This window comes from Bidens hawaiensis, unplaced genomic scaffold, assembly GCF_021521415.1.
Source record: "Bidens hawaiensis isolate Kalapana, Puna unplaced genomic scaffold, B.hawaiensis_p1.1 tig00012269_1, whole genome shotgun sequence".
In the NCBI taxonomy this organism is placed as follows: domain Eukaryota; kingdom Viridiplantae; phylum Streptophyta; class Magnoliopsida; order Asterales; family Asteraceae; genus Bidens; species Bidens hawaiensis.
The window spans coordinates 618618-642279 of record NW_027491994.1 but is presented as its reverse complement, the minus strand read 5'-3'; the positions used below and the strand labels follow the sequence as shown (position 1 = coordinate 642279).

Below are 23662 nucleotides of genomic sequence, written 5' to 3'. Positions count from 1 at the left end.
TTAATAAATTAACTAATTATGTTACTTGGAAAACTGAACGTTTAATCATAAATTGCTATTAATATTGTTATTAAATCTTATATTAAAATGTTATAATTATTCATCTACAAATCATTCTTCAACTAATAAACATCAAATGATTTATACAAACTTTATTCATTTTTGTTAAACTCATTAAAAATCCCCAAGTGTAAGGCCCCGTTACCGGTAGCCCTACTTTAGCGTCGGATTTACTCATAAACACAGTTCTACAAATCAGAGTTTATTAAAACTTTCGCGAAATATAAAAATGTAACTGTTTATTACAAACATTTAATCTTTTCTTTAAAACCATAACATAAATCATCACATTAAAACATCATTTCTTCCATCTTCAAATGCCAGCCGTTCGATTCATGCCATGTGCCAACCTCATGCTAGCTCTTTAATCATATTCACCTGCGTGCATACTAAAAGTCAGCTACGCTGAGTGAGTTCTAGTTAATCAGGCGACATACAATACATACACATATATTACATACATACATATTTTAACCTTGTATAATTATCCATAAGAGGACGTCACATAATATCTATTGAAAGAACTATTACTATTTCCCTACTATTTATATTCTCCATAGAAAGACACTCTATATGTATATTCTCCGTAGAAGGAACATCCTATATACTTCCATAGAATGAACACTATGCTTTCCATTAAAGAAACACTATGCTTTCCATCAAAGGAACACGGGGTTTTCCATTAAAGAAACACTATGCTTCCCATCAAAGAAACACGGGGCTTTCCATTAAAGGAACACTATACTTTCCATTAATGGAACACTCTGTATATTATCCGTATAGGGAACTCTGTATATAAGTTATCACTTAATATCCATATAATGAGACAATCATAGCTATCCTTGGCAATACATGCAATATCCGAAGATCGTTCACGTATCGACAAGTAATCATCTTTACATCACGTACAATATTCAAATCTATATTTATACCCAGACAGTACGTGCAATATCCGAAGATCGTTCACGTACCGACAAGCAATCATCTTTATATTACATACAATATTCATATCTATTTTATAACCAGACAGTACGTGCAATGTCCGAAGATCGTTCACGTACCGACAAGCAATCATCTTTATATTACATACAATATTAATATCTATATTTATACCCAGACAGTGCGTGCAATATCCGAAGATCGTTCACGTACCGACAAGAAACCATCTTTATATTACATACAATATTCATATCTATTTTATTAACCTGATAGTACGTGCAATATCCGAAGATCGTTCACGTACTGACAAGCTTTCATTCTTATTCAAGACATATATAGATAACATATAAATCATGCATGGCATACACTTACCAATATAGGATAAGTGTATTAACCATCACATTGAGTATGCACACAGCCCCGAAAACATAACAAGGAATGGGGCTAGAAACTCACCTGATCTCAGCTACTTCTTCTGTTAACGGTTACTCCTTCTCGAGCTGTGCGCGTCTAACTGTTTAATAATTGAATATCAAATACTACTCTAGCCACTCTCATTGCTACTTAATCAGTCTTACGCGTCTAAGCCGGTTTTACTTCATTGAATTATTACCGGTTAGTTAATCGTTACTCATTAACCTTTAAAGGTATCTTTCATAAATTGCCAAACTCCAAGGGCTGTTATGTAATTATATAATTCTTTTTCTAATTCCAGGGACCATTCTGTCTTTATATTAAACTCCTAGTTCGTTACTTTGCCCTTAACGAATTGGGTAAAGAATCATCCTCTGATTCGATAAGCTCCTATAATGAACTAGCTAACGAATCACCCTCTGATTCGCTAAGCTCCCATAACGAACTAGCTAACGAATCACCCTCTGATTCGCTAAGCTCCCAAAACGAACTAGCTAACGAATCACCCTCTGATTCGCTAAGCTCCCAAAACGAACTAGCTAACGAATCACCCTCTGATTCGCTAAGCTCCCATAACGAACTAGCTAACGAATCACCCTCTGATTCGCTAAGCTCCCATAACGAACTAGCTAAAGAATCACCCATAACGAATCACCCATAGTTCTTATCCAGACTTTGACTCAAGGGTCAAAGTCAAAATCGTCAAGAACACAGATTAGTCAACAGATCTTAGATCTGCAATTAAACCTTCATTTCTTAACCAAATCTCACGATTTTGGTATCAATGGAATCGTCTGACCAGCGCCTACAAACCCTAACCATCAAGTCAGCCAAACTTTCGTGTTTTAAGGGTGCGATTTAGGCATAAGGGTTACGGGTTCGTTTATCAATCGATTAACCCATCAAATCTTAACCATTTTCAGTAAGTTTAGCTTTGTTGGATTCGTTTTTACCATACAAACACAGATCTATCATTTCTAGACTAATTCAAACCTAAACGAACAAGTTCTCGATATAAACGTACCGTAAACGAGTCGAACTACGAACACGAGCTGGTCTTTGATGTTGCTTTGGTTCGTCACGACGATCTAGCACCAACAAGCTCGGGTTCTCGCCTTTGGATCTTGGTTCGGATTGTAAGACGGTGTTGTGTGTGTTTTCTAAGGTGTAGGCTATGGTGTAGAGATTGATAATAATGGAAAGGATTAGGGTTTAAGGGGTATTTATACTCCCTTAAGCCCATGGACCTAAGGCCCATCTTTCCCTTTTGGTCCATAATTAAGTCAATCTAAAAGCCTACTTATCCTATCATATTTATTATTATTATTATCCGAACGAAAAATTGGGATGTTACACCCAAGTCCCCATTTGCCATAAGTTAATGAAATATATATATATATATATATATATATAGTGCCTAATTTCTAAAACTAATATTATTTAACTTTTATAATCTCAGTCTTTAAATTTTGATTTCCTTTTTATTTATAGTTCGTGATGTTCGATCGTTTCAATTTCCTTAAACACGCTTTTGGTTATTATTTCAAGTTATCTTCAATCTCAAAGGTAAGTTTCTCACACCCCCTTTTTACCCTTTTTAACTATTTTGAGGGTAGCATATATATCTTATAAAAATGCAATTATTTTGTTTATTATTTACAAACTACAATTCGCATCATGGACTTGTGTTTTTGCTTGTTACATGCTCAAATACTACGTGTATGGATTTCTTCGAAAAGTATGATCACACGCCCCCCCTTTGCACTCAGGACCGTTGTTTCTAGTGGAAAATGGACTCCGATCTGAGTACGTTGGTGCACAATCCCAACTGGAAAAGACCTTCATTTATTCTTTACACTCATGGACCATTGTTTCTAGTGTAAAGAACCCTTATGTGTTTTTCACAAGTTTTCATGGAATTGTATGTTTTTATATATTATTTTCAACTGTGTGAACTCACCAACTATTCAGTTAGTTGACTTTATTTTATATATATATATGATACATGTACTTTCATTAGAGGATGAAAATGACGAGGATACTAGGAGTTAGGTTATCTAGATAATAAACAAGAAGATATTTGTTTTGTTCCTTTTCCCTTGTGTTTGTTCATTTGAAATAACTTGTGTACTTGATGCTCTGAAATGAATTAATGATAATATTGTCACTTAATAGTGTCACATGTGTTTTGTGCAATCTGTACGTCACACTCAGGCGTTTCCGCTTTAGCCGGGGTGTTACAGGTTATAACATCTCATTAAATTAGTAATTAATCTCACCAAATATTTAATATGAAAATCCTATAAAATATGGATATACTAAAAATTAATATCCGACTTTTTTTTAAAAAAAATTATATTGTTTATAAGTAAAAAAAATATTACAGTAAATGAAAATAAGCAAGTAATTAGTCTCACCAGCATATGCCCACAATAATGCCTTGTTTTTTTCCTTTTACTTTACTAATATAATATACTAGTATTTTACCTAGCGTGATGCGTCGTGACAGGTTGGTAAAATTCGGGTGGTGGTAACACCCAAGTGTTGTCGATCTCAAATGTTGAGACAATAAATGACACGAATTCAGTCGGTTCCGGTTTTGTGTGTTATTGTACTCGAACTAAAAAAAATCTTGAGGTGCACCAATGGGGTGGAGTCAGTCGGTAAAACTCGATCGTTGGTAAAACCTAACCGTTATCGATCTAGGCGTTGAGACGGCCAGTCTGCGAGAATTTGGTCGGTTTCCACTATGTTCGTTAAGATATCGGAACTAAAAAAATCATCATTCAGTTGGTTTTCGTTATGGTACAAGAACTAAAACAAAACAATGTTAGTTTACGCGAATCTGGTCGGTTTCCGTCACCTTCGTTACGATACCATAACTAAAACAAAACAAAATTGATTTTCGATCAATTTTGTTACGTACGTTACGAACTTGAAACAAAAAAAAACAAAAAAAAAATACCACCAACAAGGTACCGCAAAATGACCTAATGGGGACTTTGCGGTACAAGTTCTAAATTATTATATATAACTAGGTTTAAATCCGCCGCGTTGCGGCGGCGGCTTTACGCAAATTCGGTTGGCATCGGTTAAGCTCATCACGACACCTGCAGTAAATCAAAAAATTATATGTGAACGCCCAAAATAGTGTCAGCATACGTACAACTTATGATGAAATCGACACATATACAGTCAGTGTCTAATAGAAAAATAAATTAGTTAACGTATAGCTTATGATACCCAAATTAATATAAGTAAAACGACGTTTATTCGGTTGGCAAATTACAAGAGTTGTGACGAAAATTCGGTCAGCATCTATAGGTTCGCCACAACACTAGAAGTAAACCCAAAAAATAATTTCGAAAAATTGACATATTTAAAAAAACAAACAAATACGAGAGTTGCAACGGCGAGTCGACATACATTCGGTCGGTAACAATTAGGTTTGTTAGCGTACCAGAAGTAAACATACAAAGTAATTTTGTTATTGGCTAGCTTTGTTACGCTACCGAAACTATATAAACAATAACACGGGTGTTGCAGCGACGATGAGTTGTGCTTTTAGTTGCCGTCGCTTAAATTCGTTACGATAATGAAACTAAATCTAAAACTCAATTTTCTCAAATTATTATACTTAAAAAAACCTTTACAGGTTATTATATTTAAAAAAACCTTTAAGAAATCTAGATTGAAGACCTTTTAAAAATGTGTATCAAATTAAAAGAATAAACAGATGAAAAAAATAAATGATGTAAAAGTCTTTTAAAAATGATTCTATATGTGCAGCCACCAAGAATTGAACCTGAGTAAACCTACACTAAAGAAGTTAGCAAAACACACACAAGCCAACATACCATCACTAACACTATTGGTTTCTTAAAAAGTAGTTGTGACACCAACATTTGATATTTATCTATATATATAATTAATATTTTGAACATTCCAACTATAAAAGTAATGGCAATTTGTCACACCCTCAAAATCCACTAACGGAGTTTTACCGTCAGAGGGTGTGAATTAACAGGATCGGAATCATTAGTTATAATCAAACCATAAAAAAACGTTTAAATGAAAATAAGTACGGAAGCGTAAAACCATAGAAACAAATGTTACGTCACGCAGGACGATGTAAAATCAATGATAACAGTTAAAAGTAAGTTTGCATAGTTAAAAGTTTTTTCAAGCAATGCATGTTCCTAAACCGCGCGCCCGCCTCGGCTACCTGAGAATAACATACTAAAAGTGTCAACCCAAGGTTGGTGAGTTCACAAGTTTAAATAAAAATAAAGCGATTAGCGTTTGCGTTCAGCGTGTTGCGTTACAGCGTTTTGCGTTACAGCGTTTTGCGTTACAGCGTTTTGCGTTACCAGATAGTGTTATGTCAATTATATATCTATAGGTAGCTAGCCTATAAAGCAAGTATTACTAAGTGTTCGACACCGAAGCTGACTGTTTATCAAGTGCCTTGTCACCAGGTCATCCAGACCATGGTACGTGTTAGCCAAAATTACACCCGCTCGACCTCCAGTCGAGTTTAGCGTTGGGTGGGGTTTGTCAAACCCAGTAGTACTACTCAACAGTGACTCGCTATTCCAAATATTAACCGGTTCGATGTGTAGGACTTCAATTGTTTCGTTTGCCACTTAGCCTTTACAAGTGATATATAATTTACTAACAAAATCTTAAATGCGTTTATCGGAGTATGTTATCTCCCCCAAGTGAAAAGCGTTTAAAACAGTTTAAAGGGGTAAGTGAAACTCACTGTTTGCGAAGAATTTCCCAAATTAAATCACCAAGATGCGCGTCACAGAAAAACTCTCTCTAGCGTTCTAAAACAACAAAGAGATTTTTCTAAGTGTCGGAATATTATCGAGTCTCTAGACCCGGCACATAATACCTATGCACATAACATGTTTCGTGTTTCGTTTGTGAATCGTGTGTGACTTTAACAATGTATTTGTGATACGTTACATGTGTAAGCAATCATTTACGTGTCACGTATTCATAAAGTACATCACTATCAATTACTTCCCGTAAGGGCAATTTGGTCAACACATAACAATTAACTAGCAACTATTCCCCACGAGGGCAATTTGGTCAAATCATTACAATCAATTAGCTATTATTCCCCGCAAGGGCATTTTGGTCAAAACACGACATTTATCTTGCAATCATTCCCCTCAAGGGCAATTTGGTCAAAACACGATAATAAATTAGCAAGTATCATGTTTCATGCAATTTCACAAAACTCAGCAGCTAGTTTCACCGAGACAGAAATCCTACTTGAAAGATTGTACTATTCCACCGATCATAGTATCTCAATTAATTCACCAAAAATCATCACAGAAGCATATATGTCTTAGGTTTCCAGAACATATTTTATTATATTTTTATTCCACATATTTTTCTCACAATCATCAAATCATTACAGCAAACTCATAACAGTCAAATTCATGCGCAACAGAATGTTATTTGCAATTCCCGTTAAACGAAAAATCCAATAAATGCAAGACCACTTGGGTTAGGTTCCTAACTCAATGAATCAACTTCCAGAAGTGGAACCGACCCAATTGGTCTCGTAGTTCATGAGATACAACATTTACAAAACAACCTAACAGCAGGTCTAACAGCTCAGCTTTGCACAACGTTTTTGTAAAATCATAAAAGTTAACTTCTACTTGTCCAAAAATTACAAGTTTATATTCTTTAGAAACTAGACTCAACCTAGTTTACTGTAGTATTAATAATCTCAACCAATTTTCATGTTTACACTTCGTTACAGTCACTTAAACATCAAATACACATTCTGTCCAGAAACTGTTTGCATCCAAACTCAACATATTAACAATCTATGAACTATCATGCATTCATATAACACTCTAGACTCCATAAACACCATCCATGCACATCAATTACACATTACATACATGATTAGGGTTTTTGTTTGAACTCAAATCAAAGACACAACAATCAACATGTAACAATATTCAATCTAGTTATCAAATCATTATCCAATCAACAACAAATCATATTAACTATATATACACATGAAATCGGCAGCTAGGGTTTGCAATTTAACCCAACAAACATCAAAATCAAGTAACAAGGATGTATAGGATAATCGATTATACCTTCCTAGCACCTAATTCTTCAATCAAAAGCTTGAATTGAGGGTTGTATGTGTGTGTGAAGGCGACGGCAGCCAAGGGGAGGGGTGCTTGGGTTCCGATCGGGACTTGTGGGGAAAAGAGAATAGGTTAGGGTTTAGTTATTAATGATATATTTATAATAATAATAAGTTACACTCAAGTCCCTCCACTATCAATTGTTGTTTTTCTAACTTAACTAACTAGTTTACATCTTGAGTTAACGTTTATAACTATGTTATCACGTAACACATAAGTCTAACACATAATTATCACATAATTACTGTTTTGACGTTTTTCGTTTATTCATCAATCGTTTGCGTCAACTCGTTTGCGTTTCGGTGCAATTCCCGAAAGACTACACATGTAGTAAGTGTTAAGCGTCATTTAAACCCTAGTTTAAATGTAATGAAGTGTGCGTTATAGATTCAGTGATCTTAAGTTTGAATTGACGGAGTTGAGTTAACGGAGTTAACCTGAAATTGACGATTGTTACACAATTGAAAGACGATAGGCACGATAAGGATGCAAGAGTAATTTGACATAAAATAACACCCAAAAGGGGGCTACATGAGGCGGCTTCTTTTAACTATATTTAGCTGGACAAACAAATAACCAACCCATTATCATTTTCGTCCTCTCCTTACCACTCTTTTATCTTTCCTTTTTTGGCAACTCCTCTTTTCACTATCTATAAACATTTTTAAAGCCAAACCAACTCAAATGTCTCATAACTTCTTATAATAATTATTATTATATTATAATGTAACACTATTTTCTATGCATTAAGCATTATAATTATTTTTTTCTTAAATGGCTAACTATTTTGTACACTGCAAGGATTAAACATTTGACCTTTAATTTCATATCAAAACCACCTTATCACCCCGTCAAAATAAGATTGACATTAAACATTAGAATTATAAATGTAACGTATAAATGTTGTCTAGGATTTTTTTTAATGTATTTTGACTAAGCCAAACAATTATAAAACTAAAAAGTTATTCACATTTCTTTAATGACTAACGAATAAAGTTTGGCTAGTCATGGTAATTCAATGGTAAAAGTTGATCTCATACGCCTTTAAACGTAGATAGCGCTGGGTAGCCCAAGCCAACTGTGGTAAAGCCTGGTTAGGATTAGATTCGAGCTTGAGATCTTATGGTTTCCAGCCCAAATCTTCAATACCCCTCAAATACCGGTTGACTAAAAAGTTATTTGCTTCGTTGTGGATATAATACTGCCTTTCAAAATAAAGAAAGAGAACTATTAAATTTTCTTTAATTTAGGTAAGTGTATTTTATCATTTTTAATATATTGTATACAGTTTCTTCCTTTTATTCATATATCAATCATCACAAGCAATGTTGCAAAAGTCGCTAGGCGGTCAACCCCCTTGGAGAGAGTACTCGGAGTACTCGGTGAGTACTCGGAGAGTACTCGGACATGATAAATATAAAGGAAATTATTTTTTTGGGTAATTTATATATTTCAAATATCATAAGTTTACTAATATTCATAACAAAATAAGTGAATATCAATATAAATAAGAGAAATACATTTTTAAATACAAAATTATTCTAAAAAATGTTAATAATTAATTAAATAAATGATATTCGTTTTTAATATTATAGAAATACGAATTATGTTGTATTTTTAGGTTAAAATAGGCCCACGATAACCGACTAGATGTATTTCTGGCTGATGTTGACCACCTTTGAACAATTTTTAGTAACTAGGCGGAGTTAAAGAAACTCCCCTCGACACCATACCTTGGAGCGAGTATTCGGAGAGTACTCGGCCTTGTAGACCTACTTTTACAACATTGATCACAAGTAATGATTCATTCTAATATCATATAGGAATTAAACAAAACAATAAAATGGTGATGTTTCATTTGTTCTCTTATACATTCCATTCACTCGTCCATTATATTTTCCTTGTCTAATTCTTTATCCGATATCAAACGAACCCTTACGAATATGGAACTCTTTGTTCTTATTAAAGTGGTTACTAAGTTTTATAACTTTCATAGTTTTGCTTTGAAGCCAAATTCTTAAAACATCATTTTCTCTAAAATCACATGTCTAACCTTTTATAACCTTGTACTTCAATGATTCTATTGAAATATAAATAAGTTTTTGTCTTCGAACAAAAAAAAATCCATAGTAGGTGATTAACACACTCTTTTCCTTGAAATTCTATTGCGGGTCAAATGTGATCAAAATTACTAAGAGCATACATAAATACTAAATACTTGTGAATTTGTTCGTATTTGTTTACTAAGAGCATCTTCAATGGTGCTTATTTGGCTAGTGTTTGAATTCCATACAAAACCCATGGACTGATGTTACCACTGGAGATGGCCAGATGGAAGAGAGAGAAGAGAAACCGTCCGTTTTTTTCAAAACGCTTCGGAGGTGTACGGCGTGGCCCACTTTAACAACCAAATACACACTCAGATCAATTTTCATCATCCAAATCCTTTATCTTGGTTTATTAATATGTTGAAGTCAACATGAAAAGCATAAGTGGGTGGGTGAAAGAAAGAAGAAGAAGAAGATAGAACGAGATGCAGTGATAAGAAAGAAGAGAGAAGAAGGAGTTACGTGGGTGAGTCATTATAAAGTAAAGGCTAAGATTCAATGATAAAAATCAAATTGTTTTGGATTTATTATCAAATATATAAATAATCAAAAGAACAAAGAAAATAAATATATAATATTTCAATAAAAAATAATCATATTTTTGTTACAATAATTAAATAGGAATAAAAGTTACCTGGACTTTTTTTAACTAAACGAATACAGATTTAATCAACTTTTTTATTAATTTTATAGACTCTTATAAATATATAAATGAATATATAGATAACATTAATGAGAAAATATATAGTGATGTGGATGGTGAGGTGGTGGTTTGAAACAAGAACCATTTATTGTTCACTGGAGAAGAAATGAGTGTTTTGAATGTTGGTTTAAAATCTGATGTGGCATGCTGAGTTGTTGGTTTGAAATAAAAACAATACTTTATCATTGTTCATGCTCTAATATTTGATACACACGAAGAGAATTAATATAACAATCTGGCCTTACATATTTTAGTTTCTTTAAGCATTCGTGTGGTGATGGATGATTCATTGAGCTATGACCTAGAGCTTAAATGGATGAAAACTACTTATGTGCAAAATAAATTAATGCATTTATGAGCATTTACGAAAGTCATTAATGGTGATGGGTGTAATCGAACCTTAAACTATGTGGGGTTTCGTTGTTTATAATGGCATATGGCCTTGAGTTAGACACCCATAACGATATAAAACATGCAATTACAAGGTATTTATACATTTAGTTGACTATTTGGTCTATTACACAATTTATACATTAAGTATTGTACCTTATATGTGGCTATAGAGTTTTGAAGCTTGAAACAACAAATAAAGAGTTTATGAATTGGTTTTGAACTTGTTCATGTTGGGATATATATATTTTCCTTTATCAACTTGGGCACCGAGTATCCGTAGTAACAAATACGAGATGAGTAGTAATAATCTTATATAATATCTAAGAAATTTTTATTATGAAACACTTAATATAACAAATTAATTTATTGTCATTATACTCGTTCATCTTTTTTATTTTATTTTTGAAATATGTAACTAAAATAAACCAGCTTTTGATATATAAAATATTATATAATATCTATTCATAAATAATCTTGGACCACATTAATAACATTATATTTACATGAATTCGTTATAAATTTATAACAAGGTCGAAGACTTATATTTTTATCAAAAAACAAAAGTTAAACATTCACTTTCTTGGGAAAATAAAACACGTTGACTTTTCAGAACAGAAAGTTAAAACTCTTACCATAACGGAGAGACATGAGTGTGTACAAAATCCATAGCACATAAATTGGGTACAAAGTGAGATATAAAACGTAGTTCGATGTTTACACGATACAATACACCATGCTACATGTGTGTCTTTTATGATGTGATCCTCATACACATCCTTAATGATCTCAAAGGGATGTGCCATGCATATAGGTCATGCATGACTAACTAATATACGGAGGTGACACAAAAACAGTTTTTGTTTTTAGCATATATGACCCGTATCGCCCTACGAGCCGTATACGTCTTCAACATCTCATATAGGCCTGATACAAATTGACACAACTTGGGGCCTATACGAATCGTATAGGCTTATACAAACAGTATAGACGAAAAGTTATGTGTGAAAATCCAATATGATGCATAAAGATCCTATTCCGTTTTTTAAAGTCTATTTAGCAACAATGGCATTCACTCTAATTTCAATTAAGAAGCTATTTCACCTGAGATATGCAACAACACAATGTAACATAATATATGAACTAGAAAGTGTTCCCATGCGTCTAAGTGGAAATGTTGATGCACATTAGTCTAGTGACGAATCTAGAAAATTTTCTTGCAGGGGTCGAAAAACTTTCGGGTCGGTACTTAGTTGCTTATCGCTATATAACCTCTTCTCGGTCCGGTTAGGTTGTACGGGTCGGGTCAAATTGGTATCTAAATAATTTTTTGATCCAGTTTGGTCATTTAAGTCGGGTCAAATGGGGCGGATCATATTAAAAAAAAGATAATCAACCAAAATATCATATTACCATATAACCAAAAATATATAAAAAAAATACATGATACGTCATTAGTTATGCATAATTAAAATACAATATTTTTATAGTTCTTTTCTACAAGTTCTTAATTTTTGGTATATAGTCATAGTATCATCTTGTTTGATATTCATATATTAATAAAATATAAAAACAAAACAAAAGCTTATTAAAAGTTAATTAATCATATACGAAATAAATGGGCAAGTAATTTTGGGAAAAAACATATGATTTTTATTATATATTAGGTTATCTAACTAAGAAATAAATAAATGTTAACAAATAAATGTTTTGTTGACTTTATCTTTATTTCAAACGTCCTATTAAATTTTGGTAAAATAATGGGTTGTGAAAATCGTTAATAAAGGCTCATTACATCCTTAAAATGTTAAATTAGGTTTCTTTTTTCTTTTCTTCTTTAACTGCAACATAAGAATACTTATTTGCGTCGGTTGTCGAAAAATATGGTTGGTTTACTCTATTCTTTTCATCTCAAGTTCTCTCAGTTAATTGTCGTTCACATCTTCACAGGGTCGGTCAGAGTTTTAAAATATATATACCACTAAAAAAAATTTCTTACAGGGGTCGACCGATCCCCTACCACTAAGGTAGGTAGGCCACTGCATTAGTCCATGCGTTATAATGAGAACGTTGATAAAACACAAAGAATAAAGTTTGTCCACATGTTATAGTGACTCGATTTTTAATAAATTTATATCGAAACGTATGTAGAAATAAGATTGTCTTTGCAAAAACTAAGTTGTCATGGAGAAAACAAAAATATGTTATATATGACATACGTGTGTTTTGGTCGTGTATACTGTAAAGCATAAGCTCAGTATTGAATCAAATTTATATCAAAGTGTACACAGGAGCATTGTCGTTTGTATTCAAATTTAGAGTAATATTAAGTTTTGAATAAAAAGTTAAAAGTATATAATATTTGACCTAAATTGGTTTTGAACACAACTTACGTCGAAACATAAATAAAACTAAATATTTACAATGATTAAAATAATTTAAGAAAAAAAAGTATAAAGAACTGTTAGAAAAATAAAATGCGTCAACATCAAACTTAGTTAGGTTGAGGGGTGTGGGGGGCTTTAATGGGGGCTCCAACCAATAATATTATGACGTGTGGCAGAGAGAGAAACTGGATAAGGGGGGTGTTGGAGCCCCCGTTGGAGCCCCTGGCCCTGGTATGGGGGGCTTTAATGGGGTATAATTATATAGGAAAAATATTTTTTTTTTGGGTTTGGTCGGCTCCCAACGGTCAAAAAACCATCAAATCCCGTGCTTTTCTCTCTCTTCTCCCGCTAACCAGCTTGCGCCTGCATGTTTTTCCGCGCTAGCGCCCCGTTAGTGCCCCGGTTAGCGCCCCGGTGGTGTGGTGTTAGCGCCTGGGGGCGCGAGCGGAGGATAAGGGGGGTGTTGGAGCCCCCGTTGGAGCCCCTGGCCCTGGTATGGGGGCTTTAATGGGGGCTTTAATGGGGTATAATTATATAGGAAAAATATTTTTTTTTTTTGGGTTTGGTCGGCTCCCAACGGTCAAAAAACCATCAAATCCCGTGCTTTTCTCTCTCTTCTCCCGCTAACCAGCTTGCGCCTGCATGTTTTTCCGCGTTAGCGCCCCGGTTAGCGCCCCGGTGGTGTGGTGTTATCGCCTGGGGTGCGAGCTGATGGGCTCTAGCGCCCCCGTTGAAGCCCCACACCCCTCAGCCTTATAAGTGATTAACTACCTTGTACACATGATTAAAAGCAATTAGTTATGCTTATGAATAGTAAATGTTTGTAAGTAAACTAACACTTAAGAATTAATATATATTATAATTACTTAAATATTATTACTTAACGATTAAGCACTTAGGCTATAAGGTATACTTGCCATTTTACCTCCCATTCTACATTGTCACGTCAGCGCTACCTCACACCTCACTTCATTCCGCCATCTTTCATTATATCATGGAAATGGTCACCAATTCACCACTCCCTTACATTTTCAAATAATATATATATATATATATATAACTAATTATCATACTAGTTTAATATTATTAGAATTAATTTTATTTTATTTTTAAAGTTATTAATATAACTACAATTAAAACACAAAATTTTTTGTTATATTTAAAAACATTACATTTAATAAGTTAAACTAAAAAAATATCTCATTTAATAAATTATATTAAAAATATATACATTTAAAATATTAAATAGAAACCATATTATAAGTATTGATACAATATTTAATAAAAAAAATATAAAAATAGATAACATCACCTACCCGTGCATCTTCATCTTTTCTCAAACTCAATCTACTTCTCTGCAACCTTTCTTCCCTGTTTCTTCTTCTCAACCTTTGGGTCTTGCAACTCACAATTCACCAAACCCTTAACCTTTGTGTTCTAGTTTACTAAAAAAAAGAAAATAAAAAAAACTTCAAAAGCTTTTAGAGTTTCAGCGGGGAAATAAGCGGTGAACTTTCACCAACAACTTCGCCGCTGGGCGGCACCGACTACACCGGGGCGGTGTTTGCCGCCGACACCGATTGCCATGTCAGCCGTTGAGCGGCAAACCGGGATCCCCACCGGACAGTCTTAAGGTTTTATCATTATCTATTATCTAATATATATAAATAGCAAGTTTGGAGTCGCTAAGCTGCCATTGGGCCACTTGACGGCACCTTGTCCATCGCATTTTGTTTTTTCTAATAAACATAAAGGAAGTTGACCGAATGACAATTTTGTTTTGTTTTTTTTTTTATTTTGGTTGTTTTAATTCTAATATTATAACAAACTTGACGGGAACCGGCCGAATTCGCATAGGCTCAACATCTCAACGCCCGAGATCGGCAATGCTCGGTTTTACCATCGCTCGAGTTTACTGACCGACACCAGCCCATTGATTCACTCAAGAATTTTTATATTTTTCCTTTTTTAGCTCCAGTATCGTAACAAATGTGGCAGGAACTGACCGAATTCGTGTCTAGTTACCGCCTCAATTCCCAGGACCGACAACGCTTAGGTTTTACCACCACCAAGATTTACCGACAAACAAACGCCGTTTTAAATAATTAATTTTTTTATATGTTAATTTGACGAATATATTCTTTTGGACGATAAGGTTTTACCAATGGTGTCTATACCGTAACAAACGTAAACGATACTAACTGAATTCACGTTAACTCATTGGTGTAACGCTCATACTTTACCAACACCTGGGTTTCAACGTTGAGGTATTATCATTAGCCCTAGCGCAACGCGCCGGATGAAAATCTAATTTTTCTACAATCTTACAAACATCAAATCAGTTTTTCTAACATTTGCCACCTAAGATTTACAATTAGTTGATGAATTTGCTTAGTATATACATTTACCATCGGGTTTACATCCCGAAGAACATTACCACTTGAGAAATTTACCCCAAAATCAACATTTGTTTTTAACTATTAAGAATCCCCAAAACAACATATTTATTTACGGAATTTACGTATGGAGAGAAAAAAATATAATACAATAATTAGTTATATACATTAGGCACAAGAATACTTATATTCATGAAATCGATTCATGAATTCACATAACAAGATTTCGAAATCGTTAATACATATTCAATTAACCATAGGTTCACCGAAATAAATAGTTTTGGATCGTTAATCGATCAATTTTTTATTTTTCTTCACGACAACCGTTTTTGAGCGTTTTAGGTTTTGGCTGAGCATTTTAGTTTTTGGCTGAGTGATTTAGTATTTTTGTCTTTGAGCGTTTTTGTTTTTTCCTTTAAGCGAGTCGCATACCTATCGTACATTAAACAATTATTGTACAGTAACCTCACCCTACATATGTAATCATATATTTATAGTGAATTTCATCTCATATGAATTCACCACTTGGGATATTTTTCGATTTCTTTTTTTTACCACTTAGTTATTAAGCATCCCAGTTTAACTCCAAATGGAAGGCCTGGAATAAATAAATACTTAACAACAATCATCCGGTCAAGTTGTAGAGATAAATTAACCATGCTTGTATAGGTGAAAAATAGTTTGTATAGTCTTAGTATTATCTTTTTTTCTAGTGTCTTGATAGTTTTTATTTGATTTTTAATTGTTATACTTTTATAAAAAAAATAACACATAGGACCATTACTATTGAACATTGTAAAGCTATATGAACACAATTTACATTAATTCAGCAACAATTTGTCACTTTTTTCAAAAATCACATTGAACTACTTTGTTTCTTGATTTTTTATCCACAACACTTTCACTATTGACTATTATAATACATTTGAACATATTATAATGTTTAAAACACAGTTTACATCAAAACCACTCTTGTCACATTCATGAAACTGGTTAACTCGTTTTTTTTTAGTTCAAAACATACCCGCTATTGAAGCAGCTTAATGTAGACTCTCTTACATTCACTTTAGTGCGACTAATTTTCTCTTTTGTCATGTCCAAACACTTTATATTTGTTCTACATCAAAATAAGCAAGTTTAGTGATTTACATTATTACATATACATAATCCTTCAGCTTTGTTTATATACATACTTTATAAAAATGTTTCTTTCGAGAGGACGTATCGGTGGGAGCAACCTTTATATCTTATTTAAAAAATAAAATGTTTGCTCTTTCTCTCACTTTATTCAAACTTTACTATATATGAGTGAAACTTACTGGGTGCATTCTATTGTTTGACAAAACTTTTTATTTTTCAACATCAACTATGCTTCATCATTTTTAACATATATGGTCCATCAACTTTTATTTTTCAAAACTATACTTTGATCATTTTGGTCATCACTTACTTTCTTATTTAACTTAGAAATTCGTTAAAATATCATAATAGAAATATAAAAAAAGTTATAATCACATTTCATTATTTTAATATGAAAAATTACATGTAGATTCCGAAGTGTTTCAAATAATATATGTGAACGCAAGTATGTTATTTACTATGACACTGTGAAAATATTATCGAGACAATAATATATTAGACGGGTTTCAACTATGACACTGTGAAAATATTATCGAGACAATAATATATTAGACGTGAAACCCAGTCGGTAAACTAATTGGAATTTATGTTAGGATGGTCGACTGTGAAGCTGATACACATTCTACGGAGAATAATGGAGAAGTTTAGGGGTAAAGAAACATGACTTGCATATGATTTCATTGACCTTGAAAAGGCCAATGATAATGTGTCACTTTGAGTGATTTAGGATAGCCTGAAGGCTTATGAGGCCAAAACAAGCATTGGTGCACCAATAGAGGATACATATTTATTCCCTTTGGAGATGTGTCTTCATCAAAGATCAACGCTTAGCCCATATTTTGTCGTAGTGTTGGACGACCATCCGAGTCTATCCAAGAGGCGGTTTTGTCGTGTAAAATTTTGACATATGATATTGATTGTTATTGGAGCGTCAAGTGAGCCTGAATGAGAGACCGGAGAAATGGCGAGAAGCCTTGGAGCACAAAGGTTTAATGATAGTCGCTCTAAAACCTAGTATTTGTATTGTAACTTTAGTGGTGTAAATGACGAGGCTACACAAATCAGTATTGAAGGTCTAACAGTCTCACAGACAACCAAGTGCATGTATTTAAGTTCGTTTCTTCAGAGTGATTGAGATATAGACCTCGCCCAACGCAGATTCTAGATATTTTAGAACGAACTTAACAAATCATTGATTTCTTTGAACACCAAACAAAGTCTTACCATCAAGGTACATTCATTAGCAAAGGGCCACAAACGTCCCCAATATCAAACAACTACTGACCCAACCTGCCACCAATCCAGAGAAAATTCACTACCATAAGGCCCACCGTGAAAAAACTCTAACTTGTGCATGACATTTTGTCACAAACTAACAACAATCTTTAAAGAAAGTCATTGGACTACTGCTAAAACAATTTCTTCTTGGGTTAAGGAATCAATGAATCATTGATATGTAACAATATAATATCCAAACATATTTTTTTACAGGTTAGATACAGATATAGAAAAATGTAAAATAATTGAGTGAGTTATTAAAGAAAAGAAACACATGATAAGCAAATATTTTTACAAAAATGATATCGTAGTATTTGTTTATACACAACTTATATTTAATAACACAATAAAAAGCAATGAACGAACAATGACAGCAGAAGATTCCCACATTAAAAGAAAAAAAAAGTTTATTTTATTTCTTTATTTATTTAATAATTAATTAATATCTTTTTACATTTCATTAATATTTATTTTTCTGGGTGTGAGATCGACAGGCAGATCCCAACCAAAATAAATTATTGAATTCAACTTACATATAACCCTCAACAATTCACCCTTCTTTTGTTTCTTTGATTGATGCATTTTATATATTATAATAATAACAATAATAATAACTATTACTATTATTATTGTTATTACAACTTTCTCCTTCTTCCACAAAATCTACATCGATGGAAGCAGCTCCGGCGACTGTTGTAAACTCCGGCAATGACAGTGGTGTAAATGGCGATGACGGTGGGTTTACGGAGGAAGCTGACCGGAATTCCGGCGGCAACCGGTGGCCGAAGCAAGAGACGTCGGCGTTGATTAGAATCCGGTCAGAAATGGATGCAGCGTTTCGTGATTCCAATCTCAAAGGCCCCTTATGGGATGAGGTGTCCAGGTAATTTGAATAATAATTTGTATAAATTTGTATAATTATATAAAATTATTGAAAACCCTTTAATTGTTTGTGATGAATTGGCTTATTTTCCGGCGAGATCTATGAATCGGTAGTCTAACTTAGTTGACCGGAAAAGTCAACGGTTTGAGTTGACTTTGTGGGAAGCCGTTTTTTTTTGTTTGAATTATAAATTTATAATTTGAATTTGTTGTTTTTTAATTGAGAAATTTTGATTTGTTGAATTAGGACGGGATTCGGGAATAATTATGTTTGTTGTTTTACTTATGTTAAATGTTAACGTTAAGTTTAAGGTTAATTTGATGTGAATAAGGTTTTAGGATATTTTTTATTGTATCAGAAAAATGTTGGAGCTTGGATTTAATCGGAGTGCAAAGAAATGTAGAGAGAAATTTGAGAACGTGTATAAGTACCACCGCCGGACGAAAGATGGCCGGACTTTGAAATCGGATAAAACTTATCGGTTTTCCGATCAATTACAAGCTTTGGAATCGAGTCATCGGGGCGCATTTGGTTCTCCGTCGCCTATTTCCGTGAAACCGCCGCCTGTCTTGGTGCCCATGCCCGATAGTACAAGTGTTCTGCCGCCTTATAGTGGTGCGGGCCCCGATACGATTCAAAACAATGTTAGCCCGATTTCGGTTGCAGCACCGGCAGTTATGGCAATGCCTCCACTGCCGGTGAATCATAAAAGGACTTTTCCTTTTATGCAACTGAATATGTCTGGGTCAACTAATTCAGGCTCATCGTCAGAAACATCTAACGATGAGCCACCGCACAAGAAGAGAAAGTGGGAGGGGTTTTTCGAGAAGTTGATGAAGGAACTTATCGCGAAGCAAGAGGAACTACAAGTGAAGTTCCTTGACACTCTCGAAAGACGGGAGAGGGATCGGGCTGCGAAGGAGGAGGCTTGGAGAGCTCAGGAGCTCGCGAAAAGGAATCAAGAACATGACCGGTTAGTTAAAGAGAGATCAATGGTGGCAGCGAAGGATGCTGCCATCGTCACGTTTTTACAGTCTTTAGTCGGTAATAATGTTGACGTTATTCCAATAATTAATGATGAAACAAGAAAAAAGCCAACAGGTACAATCAACAATCTTTTAGTCTTTGTAGCTAATAATATTATTTAAAGTTAGTGATTTTAGTGTCATCAATGTCATTTCAGTATAATATTTTTTCGTGACTTTTCAGATGTACTGCAACAAGTACAACAAGCGCAACCACCAACACCAACACCAACACCAATTCAACAACCACCGCCACCATCACACCGCGAACTTCCACCACCCGCTCTACCACCACCACCACCGCCACAAGCGGTAAAAAATCTTGACACTAGCGGTCCATCTCCATCTTCTCGTTGGCCAAAAGCCGAGATAAACGCATTGATCACCCTCCGAACACAACTCGACAACAAATACCAAGAAAACGTGCCGAAGGGACCGCTATGGGAGGAGATATCAACCGCGATGAGGAACCTCGGATACAACCGCAACGCCAAACGTTGTAAAGAGAAATGGGAAAACATCAACAAATACTACAAGAAAATAAAAGACAACAACAAAAGGAGACCCGAGGATTCAAAAACATGCCCATACTTCGACCAGCTCGATGCGATTTACCGTGAGAAATCGACACCAATCATAGCTCAACCGGAGAACCAATGGCCACCACCGTCAGTAAAAAAAGACCCACAACGGCCACCAGCCACCGTGGGTGATCTAACACAAACACCAGGGCAGCAACCACGAGTATCGGATGATCATGGGAGTACTGAAGAATATGATGAGTATACAGATGATGAAGAAGATAATACTAATTATAATAATAATAATAATAATAAGGAAGATGAACATGGTGTGCATGAGAGTGTTGGAAGCAAGGTATCTGTGTAGGTGTGGGTCATGGGTAAACGGGTTTGAGTTGTGGATTGGTTGGTGAAAGTTTGAACGAAGACAAGACACATGGGTGGTGACTAGGTGAGATGATCATAATGTTATTATTATTATTTTCTTAAACTGTTTTTAATTAATATTCTTTTACAAAGTAAATCAAACACCAATTGTTTTTGTGAATTGTGAATTTAATAATTATTTTCCTTTTCTTTCTTTTGTGAAGTTATTTTATATTGGTTTAGTATGTTGCTTTAATTTGACAACTCATATTAGGTTATTTAATTAAGACTAAGTTATTATTATATGAGTGCATCTTAATAGCATTGTAGTTTGTGCAAATGGGTTTATATTTAATTTTTTAGTTTCTTGAATCTTCAAATTTAATACGTTATTTATGGTTTAAATGGTAAAAAGTTGATATATATTGAAGGAGAAAAAAAATAAGTTGAGTCTTTTTTTATGAGTTTTTAACATTTTTATTATAGTTGATAATTAATATGTTTCCTTGGATGAACCTGAAGTTGAAACCACTATGTTATAAAGTTTCATTTAAAGGAGGAAAAAAGAAAATAAGGTATTATGGTAAAAAATAGTTAGTACTCCGGAAGGAAGAAAGAAAAGAAACAATAAAAGGGGAGTTCTCAAGTTTTATTAAATGAAAAGAAAATGAGAGAAATAAAGAGGAAGGAAGCGAAAATAAAGAGTACAACAAGAGACTTCGTTTCCTTCCAAATTATAAAAATTTAAAACGAAAGTAAAGTGAAGAGAAAAGTGGAAAAGGGAAAACTTTGTTTTCCTTTATTTTCATAAGTGAACTCAGGATAACGTGTGTAAGGATGAGCAATCTTGGTACTTCGGTATTATTGGTATCAAAGTTTTGAGTTTTGGTATTGACACGATACCATACCGGTACAGTATGGTATCGGTATTTTTCCTAATTTTACTTTAAATACCGGTATCATCCCGATATCGGTACCGAACTGAGAATTTCGGTACCACTACCAAGAATTTGTGATTTTCGGGATCGGGATATTTGGTACCGGTGCGGTACCAATCTCATCTTAAACATGTGTGTGCTACTACCCACTTACAATCTCTCGTGTTCTCTATGCTTTATTCTCGATATAACGGCGAAGATGGCAATTGCTAAGAAGACATGAAACAAAAATAAGCTAATTTTGAATTAATAATATAAATTGTTTATTAATCAGGTTATTCCAAACATGACCCGTGTAATAAATGGGTCGTTTAAACACGGTCTATAGAAAATAAGTTGGCAATTGTTAAACCGTATAAGAGGATTTGTAGGAAGTTGATGTCTAGATTTAAAAAACGTTTATTTCAAACTTTTCCAGTTAATAATATTTCAAACACCAATTGTTTGTTGTGATTTTAATTTTTTTTTCCTTTTCTTCTTCTTAAGTTTATGTAAATTGATAACTCATGTTAGTTTATGTAACGATGACTAAAATATTATAATTTGGATGCATCTTAATAAATAAAAATACAATTTGATATTATACTTCATTCAGTTTATTTACTTGAATCCTCAAAATCAAACTTTTGTAAATGGTTAAAAGTTAATACATTGGAGCATAAAAAAATTAAATGCGTTTCAATGATCTGTTTATTAAAATTTAACATTTTGTATATAGTTGAATTAATAGTGTGAAATGAAATAAAATATGATTTTAGACTTATTGCAATTGTTGAAGAAATCACTTAAAGTAAATTAAAAAAGAAAGGTTAAATAAATTTGTATATATGTTAATTACAATATAGAAAAACAAAAGAGAAAAAACTAATATGTTATAAGACGTTTGTTTTTTTAAATCATTTTTGTTATGATGTAAGGTGATTATAAAAATTTAGAATAATGAGAAATGAAAGTGACTTGAGTTAATATTTAAATCCATAAGACATACATATTTGATTCAGGCTCTTATAAAATGACATAAAATTTTAATTAGGTGTAACTTACAAAATTGATGCATGACAAACAAGGGATCCTCTTGTAATTACAAAGTATAAATTTTAATTGTTTCATAATGCAGGTTACAACAAATAAATACAATAATTGATCGGTATCACAAAGGAAAAAGTTTAATGCCTCTTTTTCTCTCAAACTCATTGAACACTTTAGGGATGGAAATTGATCGGTTTGAGAACGAGTTCAGGTAATCCTAATCCCATACCTAATTATAAAAATTTGTCCAATAGAACTATACAAGCCTCAAAACCCGTTGGGTATCATGCGTGTATATTTGCAAGTTTCATACATATTATATGAAACAGGATCAAATACATTTTATTCTTAACATGAAAACGGTAAGAACCAATTTGTTGTTATTATTAGGTTTATTTTTATAGGTGTTTGCTGTTATATTTGGTTCGTATTTGCTAATTTTCGATTATGAGACGTTATAAGTATTTACTGATTTATATTTTGTTGTTATTATTAGATGTTTTTTTTGTTGTTATAAGTATTTGTTAGTATATGCTGTTATTATTTTGTTCTTGATTTTGGTTATTTTGTTGTAATTTTTGGGTTATTTTCTTTGTTATTATAAATCATTGTTTATGTAGATTGGTATTGCAGTTGGTATTGTTTCTTACGTTCTCATTTTTTTTATAAATTGACATTATTTCTTACATTCTCATGTTAAGATTAAAATGTACATGAACCTTCCCCCATATTATATACCATATGTACTTTAAATTAATCAAGTTGGTAGGAACTAACAATATAATCATGTATATTATATACCGTATGCACCTTAAATAATTTTATTTTTTTAAAAGCCAGTGCAAGTCATGTTCGGGATATAATCAAGTAAACGAGTATATGTTATCCGGTAATCGG

The 23662-nt window shown here is 33.3% G+C and overlaps 2 protein-coding genes across 2 annotated transcripts in view; both read left to right on the top strand.

Moving 5' to 3' along the window:
• Nucleotides 1–23662, top strand: part of LOC143540527 (uncharacterized) — an 81355-nt gene that overhangs the window by 9190 nt on the left and 48503 nt on the right. The window lies entirely within an intron of this gene.
• LOC143540526 (trihelix transcription factor DF1-like) lies at nt 18606–20990 on the top strand. The gene is made up of 3 exons (XM_077033558.1): nt 18606–18886; nt 19245–19987; nt 20096–20990. Exons 1-3 carry the CDS (start codon nt 18675–18677, stop codon nt 20797–20799), a joined length of 1659 nt encoding a protein of 552 aa, XP_076889673.1. The 5' UTR covers nt 18606–18674; the 3' UTR covers nt 20800–20990.